Raw genomic sequence first — 14601 nt, forward strand, 5'->3', positions numbered from 1 at the left:
ACTCTCTACTGGCCTCTGCCTACTCACAGGGATCCTCTTAGGATCCCTCACCCTGGACCCATCTTCCTCTACTACTCTCTTCACTACCTCAGACACCTTCTGTACTACTCTGACCCTGGCAACCTCGACCTGCCTTTCTCTCACCGGACACTTCTGATCTCCAGCAACATGGGTACGCCTACAGTTAACACAGCTTTTTCCATCGATACTACACATTCCTTTGTCTCATGCTGTCCTGCACACTTCTTACGTCTAGCGATTGCATACTACATACTGCTGCAACATGATCATAAGCTTGATACCTAAAATACTGGAATTGGCACCGTGTCACGCCCTGACCTGAGAGAGCCTTTTTTATGTCTCTATTTTGGTTTGGTCAGGGTGTGATTTGGGTGGGCATTCTATGTCCTTTTTTCTATGCTTTGTATTTCTTTGTTTTGGCCTGGTATGGCTCTCAATCAGGGACAGCTGTACATCGTTGTCGCTGATTGGGAGTCATACTTAGGCAGCCTGTTTTCCTTTGGGGTTTGTGCGTAGTTATTTTCTGTTTTGTACATTTTGTGACCTGACAGAACTGTTGGCTGGCGTTCATGGTCTTGTTTGTTTGAAGTGTTTCTTATTATTAAAACATTAATATGAACACTCACCACGCTGTGCTTTGGTCCCCTTCTTCTACAGACCGAGAATCTTACATTTCAGTTCCCAAACTCTTCTCTACCCAATCACATATGGATCAGCCAGAATGCAAGTACCATACTCTCCAAAAATCTCACTACCACTGGGAAAAAATCATTTTTATCATCGGGACGAGGCTCAACCTCAGCGGTCTTCACCGCACCTGTCTGCAGGTAATTCCTCCTCACTCTCATCAGGTTGAAATTCTGAGCTCCCGGTGACGCCAATCTTCCTCCCCACACTGCTCCCCTCTACACTCAGCATCTTTCCTTCTTCCTCGCTGTCTATTTCCACATCTCCACGCTGTTTCCACTCCTTTAGTAGCAAACTGTTCAAATGGTTCTTGTATCTTGAATTTGTCGCGTTGACTCAAAAAGCTCTACCCAGGACAATAGTTTGACTTCTGAATACTCATGTCAAATAGTTCATTATCTTGGTGCTGGGACCTCAACCCAACCGAAGTCCCGGATGAAACATTGTTGTTGACTTGTTGACATGATTTATGGATTTTATTTTGTAAAACTAAGAGGGGTAGGACTACCCATCTCCTGAAATTATACTCACACATAATATAGACACATGTAGCCTATTTATTTAGACATTGTATATTGTTGTTGGTGAAAAATCTGTCTGTACCCTTGATTGAGCCACTTAATCCTAATTTGCTCCAGGTGCCGTACTTCTATGGCTGACACCGACCTCCTCCCCTATAAACTAAACATTCTACCCTTTGAAAATGTTATTTTTTTAGGACTCGCCATGTTGCACTTTCCTCCTGCACTAATGTTGTTGAATCGATAGATGCAGTGGAAGCAGTTGAAAAAGATATGCCTGGTAAAATATATGTTAATGTCATATTATAATTTACAATATGATCAAGTACAAGGACATGCACTGTACATTGTTTTCATATTCTCATTTTCTACAGAAAGCCATGTGGAAGGAACACAATAGTTGATCTTAAATGAAATGGTACACTTCATGCAGATCATACTGATCTGGCTTTTTGCATGGTTTCACAACACTATGGGTGAAACGTTCTGATGTTCCAGCAGGACAATCTGAGTGGCATTAAATGTGCAGAGGACATGTAGCTTTAGACATTCCTCCCAGGTCTGGAGATGACACACCAGTACCTCCCCTCCTCACTTTGCCTCTGTGCACTCATTGTGACAGTGAAGACCTCAGCATTCGTAACCTCCATGATGTAGCTCCTTTCTGTAACTCTGGGCTTGCTGGTCTTCACCACAATCTGACAATAATCTAAACTAGGTCCTCTACACCACTACTTTGTGTTCTGCCTATAGTAAGGATTACACTGGCAGGAGATGGCTATAGATCTATCCTGGTAGCATATGATAGAAACATTTGTAGAATTGCAAGAAATTAACATAAAACTACAAAATGTTCTCCCAGCCTCATGACAAAATGTGAACAACAGCATGAGATGAGCTATAAAACAGAATAAAAGAAATCCCTGCCCCATGGCAAAAAGTGTAGAATTGCAGGATTTTTGGGGGGCAGTAAAGGCCTCCATTTGAAGTTAGTTTTCTCTTCAAATCAGATCATCGATTTAAGTGGCAATGAATGACACCAGATCCTAGGTGTTCCCATAAAGAATTAGGTTTTCTTTACTTGTATGTTGAATTTTTTTTTAATAAGAAACAGTGGATTACTGGTCATTTTGTGAGAGAACCACCAAATATGTGGAATGCGGTTTATTTTTCTCTATATGCTACTTTAATATCATGATAAAAAAATATACAAAATGATATAACACATTAAACATATATGATACGTAACATAATTGCCTTGAATAAACATTGCAATCAAAAACACTTTACATGTTTAGTAACCCCATCAAAATCATTAAAAATAAATGTAAAGATTCCAATGCTGAGCTGCCTCCCACTGCTGTGACTTTAGAGCATTATACTTGAAGATATGCATGTTTGTGCATTATTATACATTTAAAACAGAATTGCGGATTCTGACACTGGCATATTCAGTCATCTCTGTGGCTGGTGAGGGTTTGGCGTTAGCACTTCGGATGGTCAGGTCACTGTAACTAAAGTGGTCATCAATCATCTGTGCCTTGGATTTACCAACGTTTGCATATGTGTGCTTATTTTCAATAACAACAACCTGTAAAATATTATACAAACAAATTACACCCTAAAGTTGTGTATTGTGAGAGACTGGTAAACGTATGCTTTTACGGTGCATTCAGAAAGTATTCAGACCCCTTGACTTTTTCCACATTTTGTTACGTTACAGCCTTATTCTAAAATTGATTAAATTGCTTTTTTCCCTCATCAATCCACAGACAATGCCCATAATGACAAAACAAAAATTGTTTTTTTAGAAATGTTTGTAAATGTATAAAAATAAAAAAATTTTACTCAGTACTTTGTTGTAGCACCTTTGGCAGCGATTACAGACTTGAGTCTTCTTGGGTATGACGCTATAAGTTTGGCACACCTGTATTTGGGGAGTTTCTGACATGCACTATCAGCTGTGGGACCTTTTATAAACAGCTGTGTGCCTTTCCAAATCATGTCCAATCAATTGAATTTCAAGTTGTAGAAACATCTCAAGGATGATCAATGGAAACAGAATGCACCTGAGTCTCATAGCAAAACATCTGAATACTTATGTAAATTAGGTATTTCTGTGTTTTATTTGCAAACATTTTGAAAACCTGTTTTCGCTTTGTCATTATGGGGTATTGTGTGTGTAGATTGAGGATTAAAAAAAAAAGTCATCCATTTTATAATATGGCTGAAACATAACAAATTGTGGAAAAAGTCAAGGGGTCTGAAAACTGTCCCAATGCACTGTATCTCCTGTACAAATAATAGGAACTTGTCCAAATACTTTTGGTCTGTGTTAAATGATGAATTTCCAAACCTGTGGTTTGTCTGTGGTTTTTGTTTCATCATCCAACTCTTTTGCTTTTGGCCCACATGGTGGAAAAAAAACAGAAAAGGGAAACAATAAATATATATATATATTTTTTGTTTTGTTTCTCCGAATAAACTAATATATATCTCTGTCTGTGTTAAATAGGTTCAATAAGTTTCAAAATAAGATGATTATTCACCCAAAGCTGTCTTTCTCCAGAAGGTATAAACAAGCAGACCTAATCCAGCCACCATAAGAACACAAATACAGGTGGCCAGGCCAATAATGATCTGCTCCACTGGTACAGACCTAAAGGGTAAAAAAGAACAAGAGAAACGGTGATTTAAGAGTTGAAAATGTATTATATAAGCCTTTTATCTGACTTGGCGTTTGTGAATAAAATGTATGAATTTGAGTGACTATGAATTAGTTGTAGAATTCAAGTCTTACCTTTGGTCAATTAATGTAGTTGTTGGTATGTATGTGGTTGTAAGAGGAGTTGTTGTTGGTGCTATTGTAGTAGTTGTTGCTTTAAAGGATATGAGTATATTTATAGTAGCCATAACACAATATCAAATAATAAAAATAGAGCAAAATGTAATTAGTGCTTTAGTATTGTGTCAAAGGAATACCACAAAAACAGCCAACAGAAACATGTGTTCATGACAACTTCATATAACAACCATACAGTATATTTTATTTGACTAATATTGCCAGTTTACAGCTGTTTAAGTCCCAATCACTGCCACCACAAGGTCACCTTTGACTTATCCATCCCATATATAGAACATTACAATTAAATACACATCTTTGATCGCATAACAATGTAAAGATGTATGTGTGACAGTATATTATGTAAGAAATACTGTGGATTTTCTAGATCCTTTTGTGAATAGGAAATGACTTACTTGATGGTTGGTTTCCCATTTTCGTCAGCAAATGTTGTTGTTCTCTATGAGTGAACAGACCAAATTGGTGAGGCACAGCACACAGAGTGATGAATAACTTGACGCCCTAATCTCTTTCAACACGTCTTTGAATTTAGTCTAAACTAACATTGAAAATGTCCTGAAACGGTCTTTGTCTCTGGTTATACAGTAGCCTAAGTCGACGAGCATGCTCCACTTAAGGGGATGGTTTAAGATGATAAAAGGAGAAAAACCAGACTTTCAAAAAAAGATAACACTTCTTACCTTTAGTAACACTTCTACAATGTTCTTAACATTCTGAGCCAAGTTTGACTTTGTTATGTGCTTATATCGTTAGGAAACTCTCAGTATTGTGAAATTGTGTGACTCAACGTTTTTATTCATGAAGAAATAACTGTTGCGTCAGCTCAAAACATGTCGTACGGTCGGTGTTTCCAAAGTGAGATACAGGATGTTAAACAGGAACACAGTAAATGAGAGAGCAGAAAAGCTGTAACACTTGCCAAAAGTGTGTGGTAATGATTCATTATGTCCTTCATTGGCATTGTACTGAGAGACAAACTATTTACAAATATTTATATCCACCAAGGACTACCTTCAGTAATAATATGCCAATAACCGATGTCAAAACCTGGTTTGGAGTAAATATAACCTTAGAGATTAGTTCACCATGAATTAACCATGTTTTAATAAAGGACCTTGGAGTTTTGGGGCTGGTGTTTAGCAACCTACTGTAGTTGTACACAACTGACCTACATGGCCCACATTTGACCTTCAATTTTTGGGGCTGGTGTTTAGAAACATAATGTAATTGCACACAGCTACTCCTGACCAACATGGCCCACATTTGACATTGGCCAAGGTAAGTTCATATCCTATGGGTATACATAGGAGGGCCGAGCACGACCTACTAATGTCACACTTACATCTGGTTAGCTTCCTATCTCAAGTTTACAAATGCCTCCAGCAGAACATACAAGGTTGCTAAGGAAAATAGTAAGAACAAATTATTACTTCTTTCAATAAATTCTACTTTAAGGTGGTTGCTCAGACTAGAACTGACACTGCACAACATGTTCCATTAACATCAGAATTTTCTATTGGATTTATGCATGCCACGTCCTGACCAGTAAAGGGGCTATTTGTTATTATTGTTTGGTCAGGACGTGGCAGGGGGGTGTTTGTTTTATGTGGTTCGTGGTTTGTTGGTTTATGTGTTTTGTAGAGGGGTGTTTGTTTAGATTAGTCTGGGGTTTTTGGTTAGGTTCTTTGTTGTGTATTTCTATGTTAGATCTAGGGTGTTTAGTTCTATGTTTAGTTTATTGGGATTGGGTCTTCAATTGGAGGCAGCTGTTCCTCGTTGCCTCTGATTGAAGGTCCTATGTATAGGGGTGTGTTTGTTGTGGGAATTGTGGGAGGTTGTTTGTGCACTGCTATGTTTAGCCGTCGTTAGTTTTTTCGTTTTGTTGTTTTTGTATAGTGTGCGTCATAAAATAAAGATGAGCATTCACGTACCCGCTGCATTTTGGTCCACTTCCTACGACAGCCGCTACAATGCAGTCTGAAATTAGGACGGAAAGATAGCAATCAGGGGAGAAGGGCCTTGGTCAGGAAGGACACCAAGAACCTGGTGGTCACTCTGAAAAACTCTAGAGTTCCTCTGTGGAGATGGGATAAACTTCCAGAAGGACAACCATCTCTGCAGCACTCCACCAATCAGACCTTTGTGGTAGAGTGGCCAAACGGAAGTCACTCAGTAAAAGGCACATGACAGCCCGCTTGGAATTTGCCAAAAGGCGACTGAAGGACTATCAGACCATGAGAAACAAGATTCTCTGGTCTGATGAAACCAAGATTGAACATTTTGGCCTGAATGCCAAATTTTTTTTTTTTTTAAATGGTAACATGCGCCGAATACAACAGCTGCAGACCTTACCGTGAAACGCTTATTTATAAGCCCTTAACCAACAATGCAGTTCAAGAAAGAGTTAAGAAAATATTTACTAAATACACTAAAGTAAAAAATCAAATAAAAAGTAACACAATAAAATAACAATAACGAGGCAATATACAGCAGGTACCAAGTCAATATGCGGGGGTACAGGTTAGTCGAGGTCATTTGTACAGGTAGGGGTAAAGTGAATATGCCTAGATAATAAACAGCGAGTAGCAGCAGTGTAAAAACGAAGGGGGGTGGGTGTCAATGTACATAGTCTAGGTGGCCATTTGATTAATTGTTCAGCAGTCTTATGGCTTGGGGGTAGAAGCTGTTAAGCCTTTTGGACCTAGACATGGCGCTCTGGTACCGCTTGCCGTGCAGAAGCAGAGAGAACAGTCTATGACTTGGGTGACTGGAGTGTTTGACAATTTTTTGGGCCTTCCTCTGACACCGCCTAGTATAGAGGTCCTGGATGGCAGGAAGATTGGCCACTTCTTCTCTCTCTTTATCCTTAGTAAAGTCTATTAGAGTTGCTTCCGTGCAATGAATCCTTCCTTTGGTCTCAGATAGATAGATTGCAAACTCAGTTGGTCTTGAAGGCAATAAAAGTTGGAAAAGTTGATCGCTGTTCATTTGCCAAGGAGATGGGATCACTCAGTTCAACTTGGTGTGGCCGCACCGCAAAGAAACTTGATCTAACATCTGGCCGGACAGGGCATCAAGGAACCCTGTTGGTTCTAAGAATTCACCACATTTGGGTTCAGTGAGATAAATCTGAGATTTCACCGTAAGTGTTCACAGAATGTTCCTTCTGTACAAAAACAGTATAACAGTCCTGATGATGTAATATGAGCCTGTAGGTGCCAAACACTACTTGGGTAAAATCCATACATCTGATGTTACAGCAAAATACCATTATACCCATTTTAATGACATAGGAAAGGAGAAGGAAAATATCACTGCATGATTGAAGTTTATATCAACATGTCATGAGTCCTTCAGTTTGATACATTGTCTGGAAAACATGTTTTAATGTCCTTTGCGCTGTTGGTGACATTTTCTCTTTGTTGGGATACACATCCCCAGTACTCAAAAACCTGGCTGGTCGTTTACTCAGTACCACATGCAGATCACAAGATGGTCTGCTGACTTGCCGAAGGTGTCTGTTTTCTGTCTGCTGACCCCCCTCAGGGCCATCTCAGAGGTGAAAGGAAGAGCAGTTTGTTTGTTCTCGTGATGGCTTGTAAAGGGGGACTCCATCACTAACAGAACTGTAAGTCTTGGCCTGTAATGTGGACTCACCCACAACCAAGGGTGCATCGTTACTTCGTGGGCTCTCGTTACAACATGATGCAACTTCATGGTCGCACCAAAGGAAGCTAAGCACCCTGTCATCTTGTGTTATTTCCTGACCTAAACTATGAATGGAGAGACGCAAGTGACTGCAACCTATGACAGATAGGACATTTAGCTTTCAAATATCATTTAGACACAGTTTGGCACCTAAAAGCAAATCATTGAGACTTGAAATAGATCCACTGTTCATGAATCTCCCATGAACTACAAAGGACATCCTTTCAGTTATGTCATTCAGGGGGAAACTCTAGCTTAAAAGCTTTAAAAGAGAGGGAATCCCTTAAGATATCAAATATTATACTACAAGACCTACAGCAGATAGAGACAGAGTAGTTACCATACTGTAGACTGGGCACCAAATAACAAAAGGCAAGTTAGGTCTACTACTGCAAATTTTCAACTTTCATTTCTGAAGCTTGTTAAACAATGTTGTTTTGTTAGACTTCAGTGCAGCTTTTGACATTATCGATCATAGTCTGCTGCTGGAAAAACATGTTATGGCTTTACACCCCCTGCTATATTGTGGATAAAGAGTTACCTGTCTAACATAACACAGAGGGTGTTCTTTAATGAAAGCCTCCAACATAATCTAGGTAGAATCAGGAATTCCCCAGGGCAGCTGTCTAGGCCCCTTACTTTTTTCAATCTTTACAAACGACATGCCACTGGCTTTGAGTAAATCCAGTGTGTCTATGTATGCGGATGACTCAACACTATACACATCAGCTAACATTTAACAAAGAGCTGCAGCTCGTTTCAGAATAGGTGGCAAGGAATAAGTGAGTCCTAAATATTTCAAAAACTAAAAGCATTGTATTTGGGACAAATCATTCACTAAATCTCAACTAAATATTGTATTAAATAATGTGGAAATTGAGCAAGTTGAGGTGACTAAACTGTTTGAGGTAACCCTGAATTGTAAACTATCATCGTGAAAACATATTGATACAACAGTAGCTAAGATGGGGAGAAGTCTGTCCATGATAGAGCTTCTCTACCTTCTTAACAGCACTATCAACAAGGCAGGTCCTACAGGCCCTAGTTTTGTCGCACCTGGACTATTGTTCAGTCGTGTGGTCAGGTGCCAAGAAAATAGCAATTGGCTCAGTAAAGGGCAGCACGGCTGGCCATTGGATGTACACAGAGAGCTAACATTAATAATATGCCAATCTCTGAGGAGAAAATGAGGAGAAATTGACTTCATCACTACTTGTATTTGTGAGCGGTATTGAGATATTGAATGCACCGAGCTGTCTGTTTGAACTACAGGCACACAGCTCGGTCACCCATGCATACCCCACAAGACATGCCACCAGAGGTCTCTTCCCAGCCCCCAAGTCCAGAACAGACTATGGGAGGCGCACAATACTACAAAGAGCCATGACTACATGGAAATCTGTTCCACATCAAGTAACTGATGCAAGTAGTAAAATTTGATTTAAAAAACAGATAAAAATAGACCTTATGACCCAGCGAGGACTGTGAAGCAACACAAACATAGGCACAGACACATGCATACATACACGTACACATGGATTTTGTGTTGTAGATATGTGGTAGTGGAGTAGGGGCCTGAGGGCACACACTTACTGTGTTTTGAAATCTGTTGTGAATGTATTGTAATAATTTTGCTAGACCCCAGGAACAGTAGGTGCCTGGCAGCACCTACCGGGGATCCATAATACAAACAAATACAAAAACAATAATGCTTTTAAAAGAGCGGATTCAAACACTTTTTAAAATGAACTTACACCACATCTGTACATACTGGAGTGTGTTCTTCAGTTTTGGACTCTGTATAGCCTTCCTGGGATCCACCATAATGTACTTGCGATGTCAAACCCAGTCGACTCTGAGTCAGGTCACCTTGGTGTTCTTCTCCCAGCAGTTCTGCCTGATCATCGGCAGCTCTATCGGAGGGGTCTTCAAGAAAACATGAGTGACTATTCAAACAGTTCTCTGATCCCTGTGTGAAGCATTTTATGGAGATCCAGCCCGGTGAATACATCTTAGATTATACAAGAAGAGCCTATTTCTGCTCACACAGTAGACATCTTGACAAGGATTTGGGCACAACTGTGCTAGTTGAATTCTCACAAAAACTCTGGCTGTTATTTGAGATTGAAGCTCTGTGAATGCATCAGAAAATTTGGGAATAACCTCTGTAGCCTATTGTATTCATAGTGAGGCTGTAGTCAGCATGCTTTGCAAAATTCAATCATAGTGTTGGCTGACATCGTGTTCAATGTTTGATCCATTCAAACCTATAGTACGTGTGTGTATGTTATCTCTAGTAAGATAATACCACCCCCTCGCCCAAAGTTTGTTTGTTCAGTGCTCTAGCTGCCCTGTTCTTGTTCTAGCTTCCCTGTTCTACTTATCTCTGTAATATTTGCCATCATCCCCCTTCTGCCATAATATGCTGCTGTTAGATATTGCCATGGCTGTGTCCGGTCTGGCCATGTGCATCATCGACACCAATGCCAATATCCAGGTTGTCACCATCTATCAGACAGACTCGGCTGTCTTTCGCCAGGTGAGAGAGGTAACTATGCCCAGTTCAGTTGAGTATTTTGAGTACATTTTTTTCCCGTACATCACAATTTCTTGTTTTTGCAGGCCCTGCATTTCTTCATTGGGTTTGGGGCGCTGGTGAGCCCTCTGATTGTGGATCCCTTCCTGTCCAGGACAGGCTACAGGATGGGGAACATGACAGAGAATGTGATAGAGATTATGCACATTTTACATTTTTTACATACATTTTAGTCATTTAGCAGACGCTCTTATCCAGAGCGACTTACAGTAGTACATTTCATTTTCATTTCATGCATTTAATTTTTTTTGTACTGGCCCCCCGTGGGAATCGAACCCACAACCCTGGTGTTGCACACACCATGCTCTACCAACTGAGCCACAGGGAAGGCCGACTTTAGGAACACACTGAATGGTCCTGTTCATGACCGATTGCCTTGTTCTGTTAAAACTATGCAGCCTGGTCCATATTAGTGTATGTATAAAGCAATGGATTAATCTGTGGACTTCCACGTTCTATTCCCAGGGTGCAAGTGCAGGCTTTGTGTACACATACGCAGTGTCTCTGGTCCCTGATGTCTCTACCAAATAAGACCGCGGGATACCTGGCTAGTACAAGCATTTCGCTACACCTGCAATAACATCTGCTAAACATGTGTATGTGACCAATAACATTAGATTTGATTTAGTATCTCCTGGGCAGTCATCACTGCAGGATGTCTGGTGTCCATCCCTTTCACTGTCCGCTTCCAGCCCATTCGACTGCTCATGGTCAATCTGGTAATGCAAATGATAGATAGAATACTTTATTGATCCCCAAGGGAAATGTATGACATTAATTGAGGGATGTAATTAGAACTTCATTATATTTTCATTAGAATACATTTTAATAATGGAACACGAGTCACTTTAATAATGTTTAAATAATGTTTACATACTGCTTTACTAATCTCATATGTATATTCTGTATTCTATTCTACTGTATTTTAGTCAATGCCACTTTGACATTGCTCAACCTAATATTTATATATTTCTTAATTCCATTGTTTTACTTTTAGATGTGTGTATTGTTGTGAATTGTTTTTAGATACTACTGCACTGTTGGAGCTAGAAACACAAGCATTTTGCTACACCCGCAATAACATCTGCTAAATATGTGACCAATACATTTGATTTGACCATTTTTCCTACATACTTTATACTTTACATACTCTATTATTAAGAAAAGTATATATTTTTTAATTAAAGGGAAACCTCGGGATTTGTCTCTACTTCCCTGTGACATACAAATTAATGGATACCCTTTTTATGTCTCTGCATCCAGTATGAAGGAAGTTAGAGGTAGTTTCGCAAACCAATGCTAACTAGCATTGGTGCAATTTCTGGAAGTCTATGGTATCTAGTAGCATGCTAGCAGTTACCATAGGCTTCCAGTCATAACGCTAGTTAGCTACCTCCTTCAAACTGCACACAGAGACATAAAATTGTATTTACAAGTTAATCGGACTCTGGGGAAGTAAATAAAGGGCATCATTGCCAAAATCCTGAAGTATCACTTTAAGTGTTAATATTTGTATTTATTATATCCCAGAGTTACCATCCACTACATCATCAAAATAGCACGTCTAATAAAGTGCCACTTGCCCACTAAAGCTCTGATTATAATAGAGTTGTGGGGTTGAGATTGCTGACTTTCAACACTTGATGGTACACATATGTACCATCAAGTGTGTACATATGTACATTTACTGCTCGGTACTTGTATCCAATCAAAAGAAATGCCAATTATGGCAATATCAACATCAAGATGGCCCTTCTTAATTCAATTGGGGACCGAATGTAGAAATGAAATATTATGACACAGCACGATCTATTTAGACATAGTAGATTTTCTGTAAATATATTTAGCTAAAAGAAAATATGCTGATTAATCCTGCAAATCAGATGTCTCTAATACTGAACGTTTATCAGATTAACACTTTCACACTCTAAATAGCAGACAAAGTCTCTGTCACGTATCTTGATCCATACATTATTGATCAGATTAAATGAAAAACTGTACTGGCAGACAGTTTTTAATTTTCTCTCAGGAGTAATGCCCATGAGTCAACCTCTGATTTATTTTCTCTCCGTCACCTCTCTTTTGTCTCGGTCTGTCGCATTGGCACACACCCCCCTCCTTGAAGCCTGCTGACATCATCAACGTCAAAGTTACTGTACCTGGCATAAACTACAGATAAGTGTCTCAGGCCTCCTCTCCCTCCCCTCTCCTGAATAATGATGAGTGAGAATGTTACAGACGCACAAATATCATACCCCCAAGACATGCTAACCTCTCTCCATTACAATAACAGGGGAAGTTAGCATTTTATATCATACCCCCAAGACATGCTAACCTCTCATCATTTCAATAACTGAGGAGGTTAGCATTTTTGGGGGGTATGATATTTGTGCGTCTGTAACATTCTCACTCATCATTATTCATGATTCATTCAGGACTAATCGGTAATCATAGTAGCATCCACATTAATGTAGAAGTGTTTAGAAATATATTATTCTTATTTACAATAAAAGTGACTTCAAAATGACAAAACACATGATTTACCATTAATTTCTATTGGGCACAAAATAATCTGAAACGCAATCAAAACAAACAGCAAATGTATCCAACAAGTGTGTAGAGTCACAAGCTTAATGTAATCATTGCATGCTAGGAATATGGGACCAAATACTACACTTTTGACTACTTTAAAATACATAAGTACATTTGTCCCAATACTTTTGGTCCCCTACAATGGGGGGACTATTTACAAAAAGTGCTGTAATTTCTAAAAGGTTAACCCGATATGGATGAAAATACCCTCAAATTAAAGCTGACAGTCTGCACATTAACCTCATAGTCATTGTGTCATTTCAAATCCAAAGTGCTGGAGTACAGAGCCAAAACAACAACAAAAATGTGTCACTGTCCCAAAACTTTTGGTGCTCACTGCATCATCACATCAAGATCCTCTTTAAGACATACTGTTTGTTGATTTTTTTGAAGAGCCATAATATTACAATTGTTCTTGACAAAGCACACTTTATATCAAAGGTATTTTTTCCGGTATCTTTTAAGAGTTCATATCTAGTGGGATTCCATTTTGAAAGGGCTACAAAATCTAAAGCTCTCCTCCTTACACTGATAAAACAAAATGGTGGACGAGAAAAAAGTAAGGGTGACACATAACAGAGGATAAATTTATGTGGAAGGGGAGATTTCCCAAAATGGATGTGACACTAGACTAGATTGATGTGTGAAGTATTTATGCATATCATGCACAAAAGGCCTGTCACGTCCTGACCAGTAAAGGGGTCATTTGTCATTGTAGTATGGTCAGGGCGTGGCAGGGGGTGTTGTTTTTGTGTGTTTTGGGGGTTGGTTTATTTAAAGGGGATTTGTTCTAGTTTTCATTTTCTATGTTTGTTTTCATTGTCTGGCCGAGTATGGTTTCCAATCAGAGGCAGGTGTCTTTCGTTGTCTCTGATTGGAAGCCATACTTAGGCAGCCCTTTTTTCCTTTGGGTTTGTGGGTGGTTGTTTTCTGTATAGCCTGTGTGCCTTACGGAACTGGTTTGTCGTTTCTTTATTTTGTTTGAGTGTTCTCTCTAAATAAAGAAGGAAGATGAGCACTATACCCACTGCGCCTTGGTCTGTCCCTTACGACGCTTATGACAAGGCCTAAGCGTTTAAACAATGTCCATGCATGAACATATACATCTGTAATGTGCAGTAGCAGTGGAGATTCAATCCAAACAGCAGAAAACTCCATTAGCTGGTTGCATTTGTTGCCAGACACAGGGATAATAGGGGTGGTGCTGATTAGGATAAAACTAGCATTGTTGTTTACCTGGAAACTGTATATGTGGTCACATAACAGAAAAACAAACCACCAGATGAGGCATCACACACTACAGTCTAGGAAGTGATTTTTACAGACATCTGGAAAGAGATAAGTATATTGTGATTTATTCTCCTCTATTACAACATTTCTCTCCCTCTCTACCTCCACCCTTCCCTCTCCTCCCCTGCACTCAGCCATAGTGAGTAGAGCAGTGAAGCGCGTCTCAGTGAGACCTGGTGAATAGTAATGAACTGAGCCTGTGCATCTATTTGAGGGAAAGCGAGAAGGAGAGAGAGAGTAGAGTGGGGGCCGGGGTGGTGGCGGCGGGGAGACTGAGTGAGGGCTTTTCTAGAAGCACTGATGCAGTACAAGCTGTGCAGGAT

The 14601-nt window shown here is 39.6% G+C and overlaps 1 protein-coding gene across 3 annotated transcripts; it reads right to left on the reverse strand.

Moving 5' to 3' along the window:
* Window positions 1–2305: 2305 nt before the first annotated feature.
* LOC115168106 (probable inactive serine/threonine-protein kinase gdt6) lies at window positions 2306–4929 on the reverse strand. Of its 3 annotated transcripts, none has more exons than XM_029723024.1 (6): window positions 4773–4922; window positions 4488–4531; window positions 4030–4108; window positions 3779–3888; window positions 3586–3629; window positions 2306–2820 (listed from the first exon to the last, which is right to left on the reverse strand). In XM_029723024.1, exons 2-6 carry the CDS (start codon window positions 4504–4506, stop codon window positions 2638–2640), a joined length of 435 nt encoding a protein of 144 aa, XP_029578884.1. In that variant the 5' UTR covers window positions 4507–4531; window positions 4773–4922; the 3' UTR covers window positions 2306–2637. The 3 variants fall into 3 exon arrangements, with proteins under 3 accessions (XP_029578884.1, XP_029578885.1, XP_029578883.1); XM_029723025.1 differs by having other exon boundaries at window positions 2306–2817; window positions 4773–4915; XM_029723023.1 differs by having other exon boundaries at window positions 4030–4531; window positions 4773–4929.
* Between the last annotated feature and the right edge of the window lie 9672 nt (window positions 4930–14601).

This window comes from Salmo trutta, chromosome 30 (genome assembly GCF_901001165.1).
Source record: "Salmo trutta chromosome 30, fSalTru1.1, whole genome shotgun sequence".
Classification (NCBI taxonomy): Eukaryota; Metazoa; Chordata; class Actinopteri; order Salmoniformes; family Salmonidae; genus Salmo; species Salmo trutta.

Excerpts from the sequence above, each read along its gene's own strand:
- LOC115168106 (XM_029723023.1), bottom strand. The coding sequence starts at position 4,142 with ATGGCTACTATAAATATACTCATATCCTTTAAAGCAACAACTACTACA. Across the intron at positions 3,889-4,029 it reads ACTACATTAATTGACCAAAG|GTCTGTACCAGTGGAGCAGA; the intron begins GTAAGACTTGAA and ends TTTACCCTTTAG. Across the intron at positions 3,630-3,778 it reads CTGGAGAAAGACAGCTTTGG|CAAAAGAGTTGGATGATGAA; the intron begins GTGAATAATCAT and ends GTGGGCCAAAAG.